Source organism: Protopterus annectens, chromosome 12.part0, assembly GCF_019279795.1.
Source record: "Protopterus annectens isolate FY-2018-M chromosome 12.part0, PAN1.0, whole genome shotgun sequence".
NCBI classification, from domain to species: Eukaryota; Metazoa; Chordata; order Ceratodontiformes; family Protopteridae; genus Protopterus; species Protopterus annectens.
The window spans coordinates 498,518,720-498,538,097 of NC_056746.1; the positions used below are offsets into that span (position 1 = coordinate 498,518,720).

Below are 19,378 nucleotides of genomic sequence, written 5' to 3' on the forward strand. Positions count from 1 at the left end.
TGTGCCCTCCACACCCCCTACTTTAATATTCTCACTCCAAGATAGCACTACAGTGGATTTGGACCATATGTCAGACATTTTCGGCGAAATGACATCGATCCATATATATATATATATATATATATATATATATATATATATATATATATTTATTAAGTTCATCTATACATACTAAGCTATTTATTTCTTTGGATCGTAAGAAGCCTAACTTTACATTCCCATGGTGTTTTTTTAACCCTTGCATTTTGTGTATGAATAACCTAGAGATGGGCAGAACAAGGATATGTGGGATTATTTACTTGTTGGCTCCTTCTATAAAGGACATGGATGATAAGCCAGGGATGAATTTATGGTCCCCCATCCAGTCATCCAAATTTTGTTTGAACAGAGAAAGAAAAGGCCTTTCCCTTATGCAGAGTGGGAGACAGTTCCATAGGAGGAGTATTCTCTGTGGTACATACCTATCCATCTAGCATATCCTGTTTATGTTGCAAAAGAGATTGACATCCCTTAATCAGGTGTTTTCACTACAACTGAACTTGCGAATGTGTAAAGGTCTGAAAGGATAGGGTCTGTTGAGGTCCTATATGTGAGGCACAGGTCACCTCTGCCTCTCAGAAAATAGCTTTTTAAGCTTTTTTTCATTATTTTGTGTTTCAGTCTTTTGAGATCAATATTTTTAGTTTAGAACATTTTGTTCTTTGATATCGTGGCATGTAAATATAGATTCTATATTCAATAGTGGTCATTACTAGATTAGCTGTTTGATATGCAAAACAACTTATATCGATGACAGCCTAGTAATGTAACATGTCATCGTCATCATCATCATTAACCCCCCATCCCATTTTTTAAAGAAGATTGGGATGTAATGTCATTTGCCATCATCTTTCTCGATTCAGTGTCATTCTCCTACCTTTTCCAGTGGTTACACTTAACTGTCACATGTCTTCTCTCACACAATCCATCCATCCATTTCCTTGCTGGATGTCCTCATTTCCTCTTACCTTCCTGTCTCTTTCAAATCTTCTTCATTAGTTTATCTTCTGCTTTCTTGCACGTGTCCAATACCACATATATACCTTCTCTAAGTTTAGGAATGCCCATTTGGATTTTTTCCTCAACTCTAGCTTCTACTCACGTATCTGTCTCACTGCAAACATCATGTCGCTTGTGCTGTATCCTGAACTGAATACAAACTACTAATCTCCAACCTTACTTTCTACAAGTAGTATAACACATCAAATAAAAAAAAATGTTTTTTTTTTTTTGCATGAGGCACCCCCCCCATGCCCCAGCTACTTTAAAAATCGATTCTGAAATTGTGGAACTGTAAAGAAAAGGGCACATTCCTGCAGTGTTGGACAGAACACGTACCATGCCATAGATCAGACTGATTCCGTTACACTGCTAATAGAGAATGAGCTGCACACGATCAATGAATCAACTTGTATGCACTGCAGAGATAAATATGAACTGTTTGCACCTTGACTAAGTAAATAAACACACACACACACACACACACACACACACACACACACACACACACACACACACACACACAAAAGTTGTGAACACTTTTGAATGTGTCATTGATCTGCTGCTTGTGACTAATTAAATAATAGAAACTAATTACTCACCAGAGTTATCTTATCCACTATCACCAAGATAATCTGAAACTTTAAAATGTCAGTGAAAGAAACACAAAGCACTGTGACATGTCTTCACTCATTCTATATTATAGCTTTATAAAACAAGCACAGATTAGCACGTGAAGCTGTGCTATTGTGCAAGCAGTTGGTTACTTTAGTGTTCACTAACAGACATAATTTGCCATAATTTCAATATGAACAATATAAATATGGGTACCTGTATTCAACAATATTTAAAAGGGAGATTTGTGATGGGTTAAGGCTGCAAAGAATGATTCCCATGGCTATCAGGTCTGAACTCTTCAATGAACTGACTGGTAGACCAGAATCTTTCAGGAATTCTTGTAAAAGGGCTTTGGCCTGTAAAGACAAACTATACATAAATCATTACACTCTCTCATTCATTCCATCTCTCTCTTTCTTATTCTAGTGGTTCTGCATTACTAATCTAGAGCAATCACATTTGGGTTAAGCTATAACATAGGTAAGGTCTGTCATTTGTTTTAACAGGCTGTAAGGCTAGAAAGGGGCAATGCTATGGGATCTTTCATTCCTGTTTATACAGTTCAGTATATGTATTTCATTTATTAAATTGAATTTTGATTACTTCAATGCACTGTGTATACCCCTTATATAATTAAAAATATATAGAAAGCCATGCATTTATGACAAACTTTTAAAATATGAAGAAAGAAATATCAAAACTGATGAAAAAAGCAAATATTTCAAAGAAAGAAAATCCAAGAAGAAAAATTAATGATTTTCATGCAGAATGGAAATTCCACACACAGATTAACAAATAAATGTAGTGTATTAAAAAAAAGTTTTTAATGAACTAAGGGAATAATATAAAACAGGCATACTGTAGCTTCTTAGTTTCAGCTGCTGGCTTGGTCAAATGCACAAAAGGAAAAAAATCAGAACAAGAAAATTAAAAGGCTGTCTATTAAAAATACATCTTTAGGTTAAACTTTTAAGCTGTAAAATAACAGAATAATAACTTATCCTTTCAACTGCATAGATGTTATCAACCTTCAAAGCAGCATTATGGAAGAGCAGCAGCTCTTCTGCTAGAATATGATCATAATATGACTGGTGTGACTTCATCATGTTTTAAAAATGTGTTGCCTGGTAAGTTAAATATTTCATTGTTAATGTCTGTGAAATATATTATTTGATCATTTTTAACATTTCTGATAGTCATTCAGTTATGTAAAATGTATAGCATGCAGGAAAGAAAATTCTCCTGAGTGCATATCTTTCATCTGCTTTGTAACTTTCTTGCAGTATTGCTATAATTTGCAATGCCTTTTTAGTTTATTTTGTATTCTAGAAATGCAATTGGCTTAATTTGGCAGTAATACTAGTTATCTTGTTTTGTTTTAATTAAATAATCAAGAGGTTGGCTACTTTCACTGGAATACTAATAAAACTTCACAGGAAAGTGCATCATTCCTAGTAATCTGGGTAATGCCTACTTGTTGTCTGTTATTGCATTTGCAAAACTACTCATTTTCTTTATCAGTCTTGAGACCCTTGATGTTAGAATCTGTCCCATGCATTAAGACATTGCTCTTAGTTTTCATTTGATCTTATTTAACTAGCAGTTTACCTGTTCAGAAGCTGTATCACCCTCTTCTTATGCTCTTCTGTCTAACTCCTCAATACTAGATCAGTTATGCTTACAACACACAGCAGCCTTCCAGATACTAATATAATAGCTCTTTGTACCTCTAGTGCTGATTGAATGCCAAGTCAGAGTCTAAATAATCTGTGCTGTTCTGTTGAAGTTAAATTTATACTTCATGGAGCTTTAGTCATAGAACTTTATCTGTCAAAAAGCCCTGGTTTGCAGCTAGCATGGAGAAAAAACAATTTACTAAAATCGAGACCACTTCTTCATCTGTAAGCAAGATGTATTGCTCTCATTTAATAATTTTATTCAAGTCTTGCGGATCAATGTAAATGCAAATATTATATTTCTTTATAACAATGACCACCATAATCACCAATTTTATTGAGTATAACTTCTTTTTAATGACACCTAAAGTTTCCATTTGCTTTAAATCCTGCTGTGCTGTTTTCCTGAAAACTGTTTTTTTTCATAAGGCCAAGTTTCACTGGCAAAGCATCAGGTGTATTTCTATGTATGATTTCTATGTAAGAATCTGAAGGCAAACATCCTAAGTCTGTAAATAAACAAGCATATTCATGAATGATCTCACTGACATAGCACTGCACTGTATCAGAGTTGTCTTTGTGACTGTGTGACTGCTATAGCATACAAGCACTCTTTGCTATTACACTCATGATTTCTAAAAAAAACTCAAAATATTATGAGTTACCATCGTTAAGAGCTATAGTTTGAAAAAGGATGTTATAATTCTTCTTATATTCAGCCATTAGCAGTCTTTGACCCACAAATTTCTTTTCAGTGCCACTGAATGCCAGGGCGTTAAAAGTATCCTGAGATACTGTTCCAACCTATGAACCAGCATCTAGTTTAAACTCAATATTTCTGGTAATATTCATAGCATTTTATGCCAACAATCTGACTTGTATTTCTTGTTTAACTGTTTCTGAGGCATTTTAGTCTTTATTGCATCAACCATTTTTTATTTTAATAGCACCAACAAAGGCCCTATTCTCATGCTTCTACCTAGCATACAAATTATTTTAGTGCAATTGATTTTACTTTTAAACATCTCTGTCAATATCCTCTTCAAGTACAGATTGTACAAGATATGTTAAAAGCAGAACAAAGCTTTTTCTCATGCTTTAAGATGCACCTAGCACCTGAAGCTTGAATTGAGGTTTCCATAACTGATGCAGTGCATTGCCACATAAAGCTCCTTTTCTTAATTTTGTTTTATTTTGCAATGCACTCTCACTCTATTTCTCATTTCTAACATTTTGTTTTACTCATTTAATTGGCTGTACACTTGAAAATGTACTTGCTTTGCATACAATAACTTGATAACATAAGAAAATAGGAACAATATTAGTGGAGTGAACACAAGGACTATAAGAGGCCTAGTCATATACACATATTTAAAAATTATTGTCACCCTTTAGGAGTACTTAATACTGTCCACCTCCCAAATCAAGCAGGGTCATACATGATATCTCTGGAGTAATTGTATATCTACCCATCCAATCATCAAGATTAACCTTAAAAGCAAACAAACTTGTGCCCTGCTTCACCTGTAGTGGTAAATGATTCTATAGGCTAGGAATAAATTGAGTTAGGAACCTATTCCTCCAGTGAGCCCCGTTTATTGATTGTAATTGTAGGCCCCTGCTATGAGTGATTCTAGAGCCAGTGGTTGTTGCAAAGAAATCAGAGGTTAAATAGGCTTGAGACTTTCATGGCTCCAAAAGTGAGACATGGGTCACCACAGAAAAACTAGTAGGTTACTGGGTATAAGGAGAGTGGTGTTAACCTGTTGAGATAGTTGAAGGATTTAAGGCATTTGTGATGTTGCCCCTAATCCAGGCCAGTAATCAGGGAAACTCAATCTTCACCACTTACTTCAGTAAGGGACAGTCACTAAGAGAAAAGATGGATTCACACAGTATTTTCACATGCAGCTCCCTACACCAAGCACAATTTCCCTTAAGAGCACACAGGGAGCACCCTCCAGATTTGGGGCTGGACTTTCTTACTCTCTCCAGGCCCACGCAACACTCCACATTTACCACACTACAGATCTGTTTCCCTGTTCCCAGTAGCTAACATAAACACTTGAAGATCTGAGTTTTATACATACACATGCACACATACACATCTGGGAAATGCTGGCACAGATTTACTAGCTGTGCCCCTTTCTGCCCAGACTCAGAGGTAATCAGGCTGCCACCAGTCAACTATGTTAATGCTCTTACAAAGGGTACCCAATTATACTGTGTACAATTAATAATAATAATAATGGAGTGTGGCCAGAGCAACAAGGCTTTCAGGAGTGGCCAGAGCATCACCAAAATAAACATAAGTACTCTCAAGATGTTAAAAGTATTCGCTAAAGGACTAGCCACAATAAAAGGTATTAAAATATTTAATAACAAATAATAAAACATAAAATAACAGAATATTGTATACAATAAACAACAGAGTTCAACCACAGAGATTTCAAAAATAACACAGTTGGATAGTTTCTCACAGTTACAGAAAACAATAATGAACTATTTTCACTAGATGTCCCTGTCTAACTAAATAATTACTGTTTCCTGACTACTCACTAAAGCAAGGCAGGCTGGTATGTGCTGTGTCTTTTACCACAGTGAAAGACAGATAATGCCTCTCTGTTTCACTCTCTAAGACTGACTGAATCTCATTCACTGACTGTGTGGATGTGTGAGATATAAATCCTGTCAGAAATCTTTCCTGTCAGATTCTAAAGTACTACTGCTGCGAGGATTCCAAAGAGCTTAGTTGGTTAGAGGATTACATCAATACAACCTAATATAGATTTATACATTTTTAACACAGATAACTTTACAAATATATATATATATATATATATATATATATATATATATATATATATATATATATATATATATATATATATATATATATATATATATGGGTCTACTACGGTTGATTGAAAACTCATTTGATTGAAAATGAAATTACTAAGACCACTTCACTGAAAGCTCACTTTACTGAAAACTCACTTGACTGAAACTCATTTCGTTGAAAGTCATAAATGGCCTTTTCCCCACTGTAGTGTGACCCTGGAGTTAGTATATAAAGTAAAGGGGTGTGTGGGTGGCAAAGCCCCCTCACATATCTTGATTATATATTCTCTTTTGGAAACAGTTATTTATTGCACTTGTAAGTATCACTGTGTATAGTTTAAAATGTTTATAATATGTGGCGGGCTATGCCCCCACCCCCACCCCAATGTGGGGGCTGTGTCCCCCACACCCCCTTACTTTATATACTAACTCTAGGATCGCACTACAGTGGGGAAAAGGCCATTTATGACTTTCAACAAAATGAGTTTCAAAGAAATGAGTTTTCAGTGAAGTGAGCTTTCAGTGAAGTGGTCCTAGTAATTTCATTTTCAGTCAAGTGAGTTTTCAATCAACCGTAGTAGACCCATATCTATAGCTATATATGTGTGTATATATATATATATATATATATATATATATATATATATATATATATATATATATATATATATATATATATATATATATATATATATATATATTTTTTTTTTAACACCAGCATCTGTACAAATTAGAGAGATAATTAAATGATATAAACTTTTTTTTTCACAAAACTTCAGCAGGCTGTACTACCATACTCTCCCTGGCACAGATGGCACTACCACATATCATCACAACATTTAATTTATTTTGGTTAAAAAAACGTTGGGGCCTTTCTAGTTGAGTGATATGCCTGTATTTGTACATAACAAAGCGAAAAGTATATTCAATGATGGAGTGGTAAGATGACTTATTTGGATCTTGGAGGTATTCTTTTGGAAATTAACTGGGCCGTATAGAAGGGTTTTCTAACTGTGGTGGAAACGTGATGATTGAATGAGAGAGAAAGGTGTCCACATACATACACAGGTCTCTAATGACTGTATCTGTTTAAAGAGGAGTACCACTTATAACACGAGGTGAAAACATCATTTTGCTGGATGCTATTGTGTTGCACTTTTTTGTACTTAACTTGAGACCATTTTCTGTGTAGCAGGTATGTGCTCATTCTATCCCGTTTGGGAACAGTTTGGTATCAGTGGATTCACAGATAATAGTGCCTACCTTGCAGTTATCAACAAACTTGGCCAACCACACCTCCAGGATAGTGGCTTTGATGTCTACAAAATAAATGCAAAACTGCAGAGGGCCCAGCACTGATCCCTGCACTACCACACTATTCACAATTTTATATTCAGAGAGGATAATTGCAACTCTCACTACCTGGTATCTGCTAAACAGCCCATTTGCAATCCAGCAGGCAATGTAGGGGTGTACATTAAGTTTGTCTAACTTTTCAATAATAGCAGTATGGAGTATACAGTCAGATGCCTTGACCAGGTCTAGATAAGTAGTATGCACAGACTGATCACTGTCTACAGCCTTTATAATTTTTTTTCAAAGAAATTTACTTGGTTCAGAAGACAGGATCTGCCCTTCACAAAACCAAACTGAGTAGTGTGTAAATCAGTTAAGATGCCTACATTTACATAAATGAGTTCTGCATTATATGTTCCATGGCTTTGCATATAAGGCTATTGAGACTGATGGGCCTATAATTACCTGGGTCTGTACAGAGGCCTCTCTTGTGTAGAAGACTCACAATGGCTGTTCTCCAGGCAACAGGGGCAAACCCTGTGGATAAGCTGAGGTTGAAAAGTTTAACTAGAAGCTGAAATGCTGCAAAGTCGGCAGTGATGAGGATGCAGCTTGGTATACTACATATACACACATTTACATCTCACCCATCTTCTCTCCTCTCTATCCAGAACTGTACTTTATGTCCAAAACCCCTCTCCTCCCCTTCTTACTAAAAGACTTATTACTTCATAGTCACCCATTATATTTATATAACTAAATCTATTTCCTATTGCTCCTGTACTTGCACTCTTTTCTAATAATCGTGGCATAGTACAGTACTTACAATCACTGATGTAACCTATATTCCTGTATGAGCACATCTTAATACCTTTGTAACTGTACTCCACCTTTCTGCATCAACTAAATTCAGCAAAGTACATTAACAAATGTTAAATAAAATAAATAAATAAATATAATACGCAAGTACAGTTTCATTGTAAATATTTCTCTTCAGCTTGTGTATTTATCTGTATTTTATAATTTATGGCTATGTTCTCCATTTAAAGTTCTTATATATGGATAACAGTCTGTGTGTGCAGCCTGTATGTAAAATTGTATTCTGGAGCTTTTCTCCCAGGGCCTCCTCTGAAAAGGGGTCACCATGCCCAGTCAGACTTCCCCAGTAAACAAATGTAAAATAAAAATAAAAATGAATAAAATATTATCTGGTCTGATGGAAACATTATTTTTAGTCATTAAGAGGAACTCCTAGACTTGTTCCAATATGATCACATCCACAACATTTGATAACAGTAGCTTTGTTTCTCTTAAATGTCTTATATGAACAACTATTCCGCCATTAGTGAATCATGGAATGTACCAAATAAATTGTTTTTCTCAGATCTTCATCACAGTAAACCATTGACAGTCTCTATAGAACCTTGTACCCTGTTAAAGATCATACTGTGAATACTTACAATAACTCATGAACTTCTCTCTTACTGGTTTGATGTCTCTCTTTTAAATAAATTTAAAAATAGTACTCTGTTGTTACACCTCCAGCAGCCTACAAACATTCCTAGATTCCTGAGCCATTTCTGAAAAATCAAGATAAAGAACATAAGCTAAATGCAGATCTCTTCTGACAAATAAATCTCAATTAAAAGGTGCGAGAAAGCAACGAGTTTGGCATTAAGTTTGTTTTACAATGATAAAAGCCGCTGTATTTACAGTCTTTACAGCAATGCTATATTATAATGCAGAAAAATCCAGAATGATGTTTTTCCTCTAAATTTTCAGGAACAATTGTTCATATGTTATCAACTGTACAACTTAGACATGTAGTGTCACCAGCACTTCTGTTCAGGAGACTTGAGATTTCACTTGATGGCAAGAAATTCATCTATTACTTCTTGTTTATTGAAATATTTACAGAAATATGAACATGTATGTGTATTTGCATGATTAACATTATAAATAACTCTCAGGGGAAGTATTCAGAAACACATAAAGCAATGTGCAATCCTGTTTCAACTTGGATTCCTCAGTGCAATTCAGAAACAGCTGTGGTGTTACAGTAGTATGAAGGCTTTGGCAAGTGGAGATACAGCAGTCTTACTAGACAGTGTCATATGCAAATATGGCAGCCCTGGGGCATGGCTAATGTAAATATGCCATGTGCTTAGGGTTGCCACCTATCTGTTTTTTTTCCAGACTATCCGGATATAAAGTGATTCTCCAGGAGTCCGGAAAACACTGTACAAACTCTGGTATTCTGTTTCAAAAAAGGAAACAAACTATCGGAGTTTGAAAATTGGCTGATTTATTATGCTTTTTTACAGAAAGGCATAGTTAAATCGGCTGAAAGAAGGCATCAGGAATGGAAAAAGAGGCTGTTCCCGTCCATTGATGGAATGTGGGTGCAAGAGGGGGTGGGAATGGGTGGGGTTACGAGTGATGCAAGAGGTGTGGCCTTACTCCAGTTTTGGCCACAATGAAAGGTGGCAACCCTACATGTGCTCTGCACCAGAGCTTTACTCTGTGATTGAGATAGTGCACTAAAGTGGTTCAAAGAAAAATCTAATTGCACTATGTGGAACAGCACAGTGAAGGATAAATGAAGTAGTTTCACAGTGTCTAGCCATTATTGTCACTGGCAACAGCTCATCTGTTAGCACAGGTAAGTACTGTGAAGCTGTGTGCAAGACTGTGTGTGTGTGTGTGTGTGTGTGTGTGTGTGTGTGTGTGTGTGTGTGTGTGTGTGTGTGTGTGTGTGTGTGTGTGTGTGTGTGTGTGTGACTATTCTGGTGTTGTGTGTGTGGGTATATGAGGGTCCGTGGGTTCCTACAATGAGGAAACACTTAAACACAGTTGCTCCAGCTGTTTTAAGGGTTCATAGGTTCATAGGTGGGTACTAGGCTATCGGCCCAAGGGCCTACATAAGCCTAGCCAGCAAGGTTCCATGACTTATGCCACCCAAGAAAGTTATTTTCCGGTGCCACTGTCGAGCAGAGACACAGATGTGATCCCTGGGGTGTATTTCCTATTTCCCATCCACTCATCAAGATTTTTTCTTGAAGAGTGCTAATGAAGAACTTTGCTTGACATAGATGGGTAGCTTGTTCCAGAGAATAGGAAGTCTCTGGGACAGGAATCTATCCCTCCAGTGTGTCCTGTTTATTGTGGTGACAAGGTTTAGGTCCCTAGAGTGTGTAGCTCAGAGGGATTGGGATTTCTTTAGGTGTAGCATGTCCAACAGGTCTGGGTTTGACATAGCTTTATATGTTAGGCAGAGATCACCTCAGAGTAGGCGATATGCTACGGAGTAAAGCTGGAGTTTTTTGAGGCGGTCAGTGTAGGGCATTTGTTGGAAGCCAGTAATCCTCTTAGTGAGGTACATCTGTGGCCTTTCCAGCTGCTGCAGATGTCTTGTGAGGTACATTCCAAAAGGGGCGTTGCACTCTATAATGGGTCTAATGAGTGACCAGTAGAGGGGAACAATGACCTCTTTTTCCTGGATGAGAACCCTTTTATGATGAGGTGTGCCATGTAGAAGGACTTCCTGACTACTATGGTGATATGACTATCAAAGGAGAGACTACTGTCCACCTGGGTCCCAAGGTCTCTTATCACGCATTCGGTGTTTCAGAGACAAACGAGTCAGTAATGAGCTTTCACTGAATGAGACTTTTTCATGTCTCTGAATTTCTTATTATCACCATAGCTCCACTAGAGCTCAGCAGCCAAGAAGTAGTAGAACTCCAAACATTTTGAATACCCCAGTATCTGTCAAGCTAGGCAACTTACAGTGCAAGTACCAGTAGTAATGTTCCCCAACATGACCTATGGTTTCAACTGATGTCATAGTTCCCCAACATCATCTAATGTTTCAACTGATGTCATGGTTCCCCAAAATCATCTAAGGTTTCAACTGATGTCATGGCTCCCCAACATAATCTAAGGTTTCAACTGACATCAAGGTTCTCCAGCATCATCCAAGGTTTCAGCTGACATCATAGTTCCCCAACATCATCTAAGGTTTCAACTGATGTCATGGTTCCCCAACATCATCTAAGGTTTCAACTGATATAATGGTTCCCCAACATCACCTACAATTTCAACTGATGTCATAGTTCCCCAACATCACTTAAGGTTTCAACTGATGTCATGGTTCCCCAATATCATCTAAGGTTTCAACTGATGTCATGGTTCCCCAACATCATCTAAGGTTTCAACTGATGTCATGGTTCCCCAACATCATCTAAGGTTTCAACTGATGTCATGGTTCCCCAACATCATCTAAGGTTTCAGCTGATGTCATGGTTCCCCAACATCATCTAAGGTTTCAACTGATGTCATGATGTAGTTTGTAAGCCAGTAAGCTTTGGAAGTATTAATGCACATATGGAAATATTGCATGTTGTAATAATTTACTAGCATATAATTAGCAATATTTCCAGCAGAGTGCATTATACATGGACAGCAGCAGTATATTTTTCTGTCTCCCACAATGGCAATGTTATTCAATCAATGACATGTAGCTCATTCAGTTATGAAAATATGAATGTAAAGCAGGAATAATAAGAGAAAAACAGCAGTTGATATCTCTACTACAGTGCATCCTAGATTAACAATCTTTGTGTCATTTTATTATTTTTTTATACCTGGCTTTTTCATATGCTGTCTGTACTACTCAAAAAGAATAAAAATGTTTGTATCTCCTCTAGAAAGGACTGCATCCTTCAACAAAACTATTTGTCACACACAAATATATTGGCAGATCCACATACAACCGATGAAAACATATTTTTGTTTATTTATTTTAATAGTGGGAATGATCTATACTATGTCTCAAAAAAGTTATTTCATATTCTGACTACTTTTCTAAATGTAATACCAATTGGAAGCAGATCAATTAACCTGCAAACTCTCACATATTTTCTGTGATATGCACATTATTGCCTACAGTATAAACATTTACAGTCACAAAAAATATAGCATTTCTTTGACTTAATTTAAAGCATATACTGCAAGTAAGTCAGCAGGGATAAACAGCAGTCACTTTTGACTTAATATCCCCCCCAGCATCAGCTGGCATGTCAACTAGATCAACCCCCCCCCCCAACTACCACATTACACTAAGGAGTGAGTAAAGGACTGTCCCCAGGATTAATAAAATCCATGTAGGCTCCATGTAGAGCCTACATGCAATGTATCTATGTACACAGCCATGGTTGCCCCTCAGCAGTGTGTCATGCACATTAATGATGGTGCGCTGCCAAGGGAGAGCATAGGAACAGGGTTACTGAATCAGTGTAGGGATAAATGCAAAGGTTTCCCGTGGTTGTGGATGGCCTGTACTGCTGAACTGGGTAAAATATGTGATATTTAAATTTAAATATTTTTTTCCATTTTTTGCATGCTTGTTAGGCATGGAGCGGAGTACAGCAATGCCAAGCTGTGCTCACATATAGACAGCTGACACCTGGCAGACATCTAAAATTAGAAAATGGATGTCATTAATTATCATAATTATGTATTTATGCAATTTTAAATAATTTTTAATTGCTGTTTGTGAGGCATTGTGTCGAGCGTCACAGAGCCAAGTGGCATTCATACATACATAGCTGACAGTTGCTAGACATCTAAAAATAAAAAAAATGGATGTAATTAATTATATATGTCTGGGTTTATTTAAGCACATTTTTGTGTCATGCTGCAATGCTTAGCAATGCTAACAGGCAGCCCAGTAGTATATGTGAAGGTATACTAGTTTTCAAAATATCCTAGTAACTGAATGGGTAGAGACACAGCCTAATGTTTAGTAGGTCCTGAGTTTGAGTTCATAACAGTGATAAGATGTCTATAAATCAATGTATTATATATGTTTAATTTTAAAGACAAATTTGTGAAATCTGGCACTGCTGCGCTGGGCTGAGCACTGCTTAAACATGCTAATGGGTACTGTTGTTTGCGTGGTGCTAAACTGAGCTAAACCCTAGTTGTGTGAGTTTTTGCACTGCTTAGCTGTGCTTAGCTGGTTTGCTTGCTGCTAAGCACGTGGCACTTTTTTTTTTCAAAAATGTTTTTTATTTTTTAATAAAAACAATAACAAAGATAACGTATATACAATCATAATTAAAGAAGAGAACTATATACAGAGCCCATAACAGTGTTAAACATTTATATACATTCAATTTATCCACAGCCACAACATTATGTGATAAAGAAATTTCTAGTATAAAGCTCACAACAAAGAATTTAACTCACGTGGTACTTTTTTGAATGTTGCTCAGTGATATGTAAGGGTGGGAAATCAGCCTATATTAAGTGCAATAGGTGGGAATTCTCCAAGAGTCTTTGGAGTCTTAACTACTGTGGATATGGCAGGTGGTGCTGGTGAAGGTGCATGCTTTTGGGCACAGAGACTGGGTATTCAGGAGTCCAGGGTCTTTTATGGGCTATTGGTTAAAAATCATGAACCCAGGCTGCTGCAGGGTGGTTTACAGGGCTCGGAGTGTAAGGTGGAGGCCTGGGACCAATTGGCCAAGGAACTCACCAGTGTTACTGGTATTCCCTACACAGGTGAGCAGTGTCATCATCATTATGACAACCTGAAGAGGAGAAAGAGGGGAATCTTGGACACCTGGGTCCAAGAAGCTAGAGCAGGGAATGCCCCAAAAATATGTAAGCAATTTTTCCTCTGTTTCACCAATATACAAGCTGAATGTCTGCAAAACTGGTATGCATAATGGTGTGCTTCTCTCCCAACAGCTGCAGCTGAGAGGGTTCGCAATGTTGAGTCCCATGCTGGGCACCTGGCCAGGTTGTGCCATGAGTGTGGTATGTATGGATTTATTATGCTAACTATAGTGCAATAAGGAAGAAAGAGTAAAACATTTACTGCAATAAAGTATACACCATAAAAACTGTAGTGAAATAAATGGGCATGTAGAGCTGTGGTGCAATAAATGGAGAATAACAACTGTATTGCAATAAACAATAAGCAATGCCAATAACAGTAAGCAAAATGGTGTATAGCAGGATTCTGTTGTCATAACCTTTGAAGTAGAGCTGTATGCATTACTTGTCTGTGGTAAGGTTGATGCAGTCAAGTGTAACACTGTAATAGTTCTAGAATGCAAAATGAATTCAGTCACATAATGATCACATTTTCTCCCACTCCAGGAACAAAAGGTATAAGGTATATGGTTGAGGTAGCCCATGTTATGAGCAGATATGATTGTGCTAACATTTCACAGACAGCAATACCAATAAAGTTAACTTTTTTGCAGATGTCCCCTACAGTTACAGCTATTGAGTTCTATTCCCATTCTTGCCAACTAATGCATGACGGATGTCTACATTATGTACATATGTACGTACAAACATACCTCTCAAGTGTCACGATTTCACGTAATGTAATTAAAACTGACTAAACCGTCTGTCACAGGATTACCAGAGAAATGATTACCTGGAATGCAATGTATTAACAAATCTGCTTACAGAACACCTTGGTAGTTATGGAAGTCCATATTATGTGAAAGTGTTATGTGCATTTGTTATTGCTTGGCCCAACCAATACTAACAGCTTGAGAGGAATGTACCTGCTACATCAGCTAAAGGAGAACTTTAGTCACTGTACTCAAAAGTGACACTACACGACTGTAGAGAATTTAGTATAGCAATAACCCACGCCTGGGTGTGGGTAATGCTGGATTTACCCACGGTTGGCGTGGTTTGGTCCCGAGGGCGAAGCCGAGGACCAAACAAAGACAACCGTGGTAAATCACCATTACCCACACCCAGAAGTGGGTTATTGCTATTATACCATGGTGTTAGTTTGTTTTGTATTATGTTTGTATTGTTGTTATTTATGTTTTTGTTTGCTTTTTTGTATTCTTCCACTTTTGTGAGATAAAATAGTCCACACTTTCAGTTTGTTTATTGTTTATTTCTGTTTTAATTTAAATACATGTTATTTTTTAGTTTTTCAGGAAATGTTAGGAAAGGGCTAGGTGGTGCTTGGTATAATACAGTTTAAGCAGTGTAGAAGTTTATAACGTATAGTTATGTTTTAGTAGTTATAGGTATGTTGAAATGTGGTGTAGTTTTAATTTGTATTAATTTTTTTAAAATATGTACTTTTACTATTTGGTCACTAGATGGTGGTGTTGTATGCACTTTTATTAGATGTATGCTGATGTGGACGTTCGGTATGGTGTGTGTTTTTGACTTTGCGAGGGATGTGTGGTGTGTTTTAGTATGTACATTTTGGAGTTGTCTGTGTATAGGTATTGTAGGGAATATAGGTAAGTGAATGGTTTTATGAGAATGCTTGGTTTTATTGTGTTATAAGTGGTGGTTATGTAGTGTGTGTGTGATGTATTTGCGACTGCATGACTTTTTATTTTTTTAGTGTTCGAGGTGAGGGAATGAGGAGTGTAGTATGGAAATTGGTTAGTTTTCTGTGTTTTCGTTAAATTGTTGTGTGTTTTGGGTATTAGATTTACTTTGCTTTACTTTACTGTTTATTTGCTGTCGCCGCATGATATTTAGCGACCATACTTTTTGCGTTGTTTCTTGTAGGATTTACTATGTGCACGCTGGTTGGATTAGCCAATCAGCATGCACGTTTGTCGGGTTTGCGATGTTCGCATGGTATAATAGCAGTGTTTTCAGGGATATAGTCTGCATTGTCAGTAATGGATTGTCTTTCTCCCTCTCACTCTCTCTCTCTCTCTCTCCCAACCCCTAATCTTCATTTATTTATTATTGTTATTTATTATTATGATTTAATATTAATATATGTTTTAAACTAACTATATTTTTGCAAACTGTGATGTAATATTGTTATTTGTTATTATGATTCACTATTAACATACTTTGTTAAACTATTTTGTTGCCCTTATGGTTTACTTTTTACTGGCATGTTGTTACTATACTGACTGTTATGTTATTTACAGTTGTGTTACTCATACTACACATTAATATGCATTTGTATGACATGAGCAAACTAAGTAAAACAAACTGACATGAAGAAATGCAAATCAAAAGCTCAGTAGACACCAATCCAAACACAAGCAAGCAAGATAATCCAGTAAAATTCAAACGATTTAATGAAGCGCTTTTTGTTATAGCAAATGTAATAACTTCTTCAGATCGCAATAAATACAAGCATCCGCATTTAAATACCTTGTTTTAAAAACCATGTGACAATAATACACCAACCAGCTAATTGTCCACTCAATGGTAATTTGTGATTAAATCATCCACTATGAAAATTAAAAGAGATACTGTGTATAAATATTTTTCAAAACATACACTACACAGTAAAAACATCTTATACTAATACAATACTCATACTGTTTTAAATATCATTGTATAAATCCTAACAACATTTGCCAGTAAATGTGCAAGGCAAATGCTCATAACATAATTTACCTGTTTAAACTCTTAAGTTTTAACAGGCACAAGATGTTACATGCTTCATTTAATCCTGGGTTATAAAATGCATTTAAAGTTAACTGCCAGAATAACTCCAGTTCTTCCAAATGTAATGATGTAGGACTGCCTCTTGCATCCATTTGTATTTGGTCAGTAGCTTTAAAAGTAAATGTATGCCCTCCAGTCACTTGGGAATGTCTTGCCAAGGCATTATCTATTTTATTCTTATCAATGGCATACACATGCTCGTAGATTCTGTGACGTAGTCTACGTTCGGTTTTCCCTACGTAGAATGCTATGCAGGTGGTTTAAATAAGACACAGTCATTAAGCGTGTTTCAGCAGACCTGCACGCTGCACAAACTTGAATGTAATTAAACTAAAAAGATTATAAATGGGAGTGTACCTTGGACTCTGGTGCAATAGTACATCACTAGAAAACCAAAGATAGAATAATGGATGTAAGTGATGCCTGTGATAGCAGGTTAATGTGTCCTTCAGCAGCAACATGTAGAAAGACACCTGCTAAGGCATTATTGGCAAAATACATGTCTAACCGGGACCCTGATGCACACATACATCCATATAAAGCCACACACATACTGATGGATGTAGAAAATGTGTCACAGCCTGTATGTGTGCACATATATCTTGCAGATACACCTGCTGCAGCAGTGACTCACTAGCTCAGTCAGTTAATTGCCTTGCAAATGGTGCATTTTGCCACATACAGTCTTGGGTTCAAATCTAGTGGTGTGCAGAAGTGAATTTACAGTATTGTGAAGGCAGCAATTAATGACTGAGTCAGGCACTCTTTATTCACACAATGCATTTCAAATGACATGTCTACTTTTCACTGATGGAGGTTACAAGCCTGCAGGTAGGAAGACACTTCACATATCCCTATAGCAAAACTTATATGTGCATAAAGTGTCACATCATGGATTAATATGCATTCACACAGAATGTCAATGCAGGTACTGTAAATAAGGGCCACTAATATCAGAAGCACCACACAGTCCTTCCAAAGTCACTGGGCAGATTATCAAAGCTGCACAGCTAACCTACACATTGGAAGTCCCTGCTTGTAACAAGGCCTGCCCTCATACACACTGCAAATTACTACCAGACTGTAACACATGGCCTGGCAGTTGCCCAAATGGTGGACATATTCTTATATTTATACCCCATCTTACACAAGGACACACCAAACATGTTGCCTAGTATTCTGTTAGTGATACTGTTTCCTAACATACTTACCTTAAACACATCTTATTTGGAGTGGAAAGGGTAGCCTCACACTGGCTCTGCCTCTACAACAAGGCTGGCTCAGCTCCCACAGTTACTGCTACAGGTTGTTGTTCTCCAATGTGTCCACACTCTCTGACTATGTCTATTACCAGCAGCAGCAGCTGCAGCCTATAGCACACACATCTCTATGGTAAGGTTTCTACTACAGACCTATCCTCTGCGATGATGCAGTTTCCTCACCCCAGTAATGCCCACCACAACATATCAGAAAGGGACCCTAACCTACATAAAGACCTTATATATTGTACAGTGGTTGCATGTCATTGGCTGATGATAGTGCAAATTAGCTATATTAGCTGCAATTAGCATGTCAAACCCACAGATTGGTTTAGAGGCAATCACTTGCTGATGAGAAGCATGTTTAAAATGCAAGCAGCTGGCTATGGGGAACCAGTCTGTATGATAATTTCCTCACATGGAGCATGACTTTGTGAAAACTTTACTATCACTAAATATCAAAAGAGGACTGCTGCACTCCATCAGGTATGAAACTGAATTTGTGTACAACAGGAGGCAGATGGGTAAACAGACATATGGGGAATAGGGAATACAGCATTAAGCCTGTCATAGACCTGTGATAATGACATGTCATTCATCTCTTTTACTATACATCAGGGGTGCATTGTCTGTTGTCATTGTGGCACACTGGTCTCGTTGGACTGTCCCTGTATAGTGGTTGCAATAGCACACTGCTAATTGCGGGGCACTGTTCCTATGACATATTATCTGTGGGTTGCTTGTAGGGGACACACCACAGTAGACCCGAGTGTTGGGTGTATAATCATACAGCAGTATCTGTCATGGCACACATGGGAATACCTGACTACTGCTACTATCTCAGTTGTATCCACACACTTAGTATGTTTGAAATATCCAGAGTATGACATGTGTGAGCAAGCAGTGTTTAGTGCCAGGCACGTTGTCCTTGCTGTATCTCTACACAGTGTACTTCCACATATGTGATCCTGTAATGGGGTACCCTTCCCTGATGCAGAAAATGAAATTATACTTGAAGGACTAAGGCAATATCATCACCTCCTACTGTCCAGGGGGAGGAAAAACAGGGAACAGTGGGCTGCATTGTGGGCAGACCTTGTCCGTGATGTGCACAGGCCATCAGCGCTGGATGTATGAGCAGGTTCAACACCATGCAACAGATGTTATCAATGC

At 37.3% G+C, this 19,378-nt stretch overlaps 1 protein-coding gene across 3 annotated transcripts in view; it reads right to left on the reverse strand.

The window, feature by feature from the left end:
• OTOA (otoancorin) overlaps positions 1-19,378 on the reverse strand; it is a 952,220-nt gene that overhangs the window by 307,688 nt on the left and 625,154 nt on the right. For all 3 annotated transcript variants that reach the window (XM_044089617.1, XM_044089616.1, XM_044089618.1), the window contains exon 25: positions 1,870-2,012. In XM_044089617.1, coding sequence (XP_043945552.1) covers positions 1,870-2,012 — 143 coding nt within the window. The remainder of the gene's footprint in view (positions 1-1,869; positions 2,013-19,378) is intronic.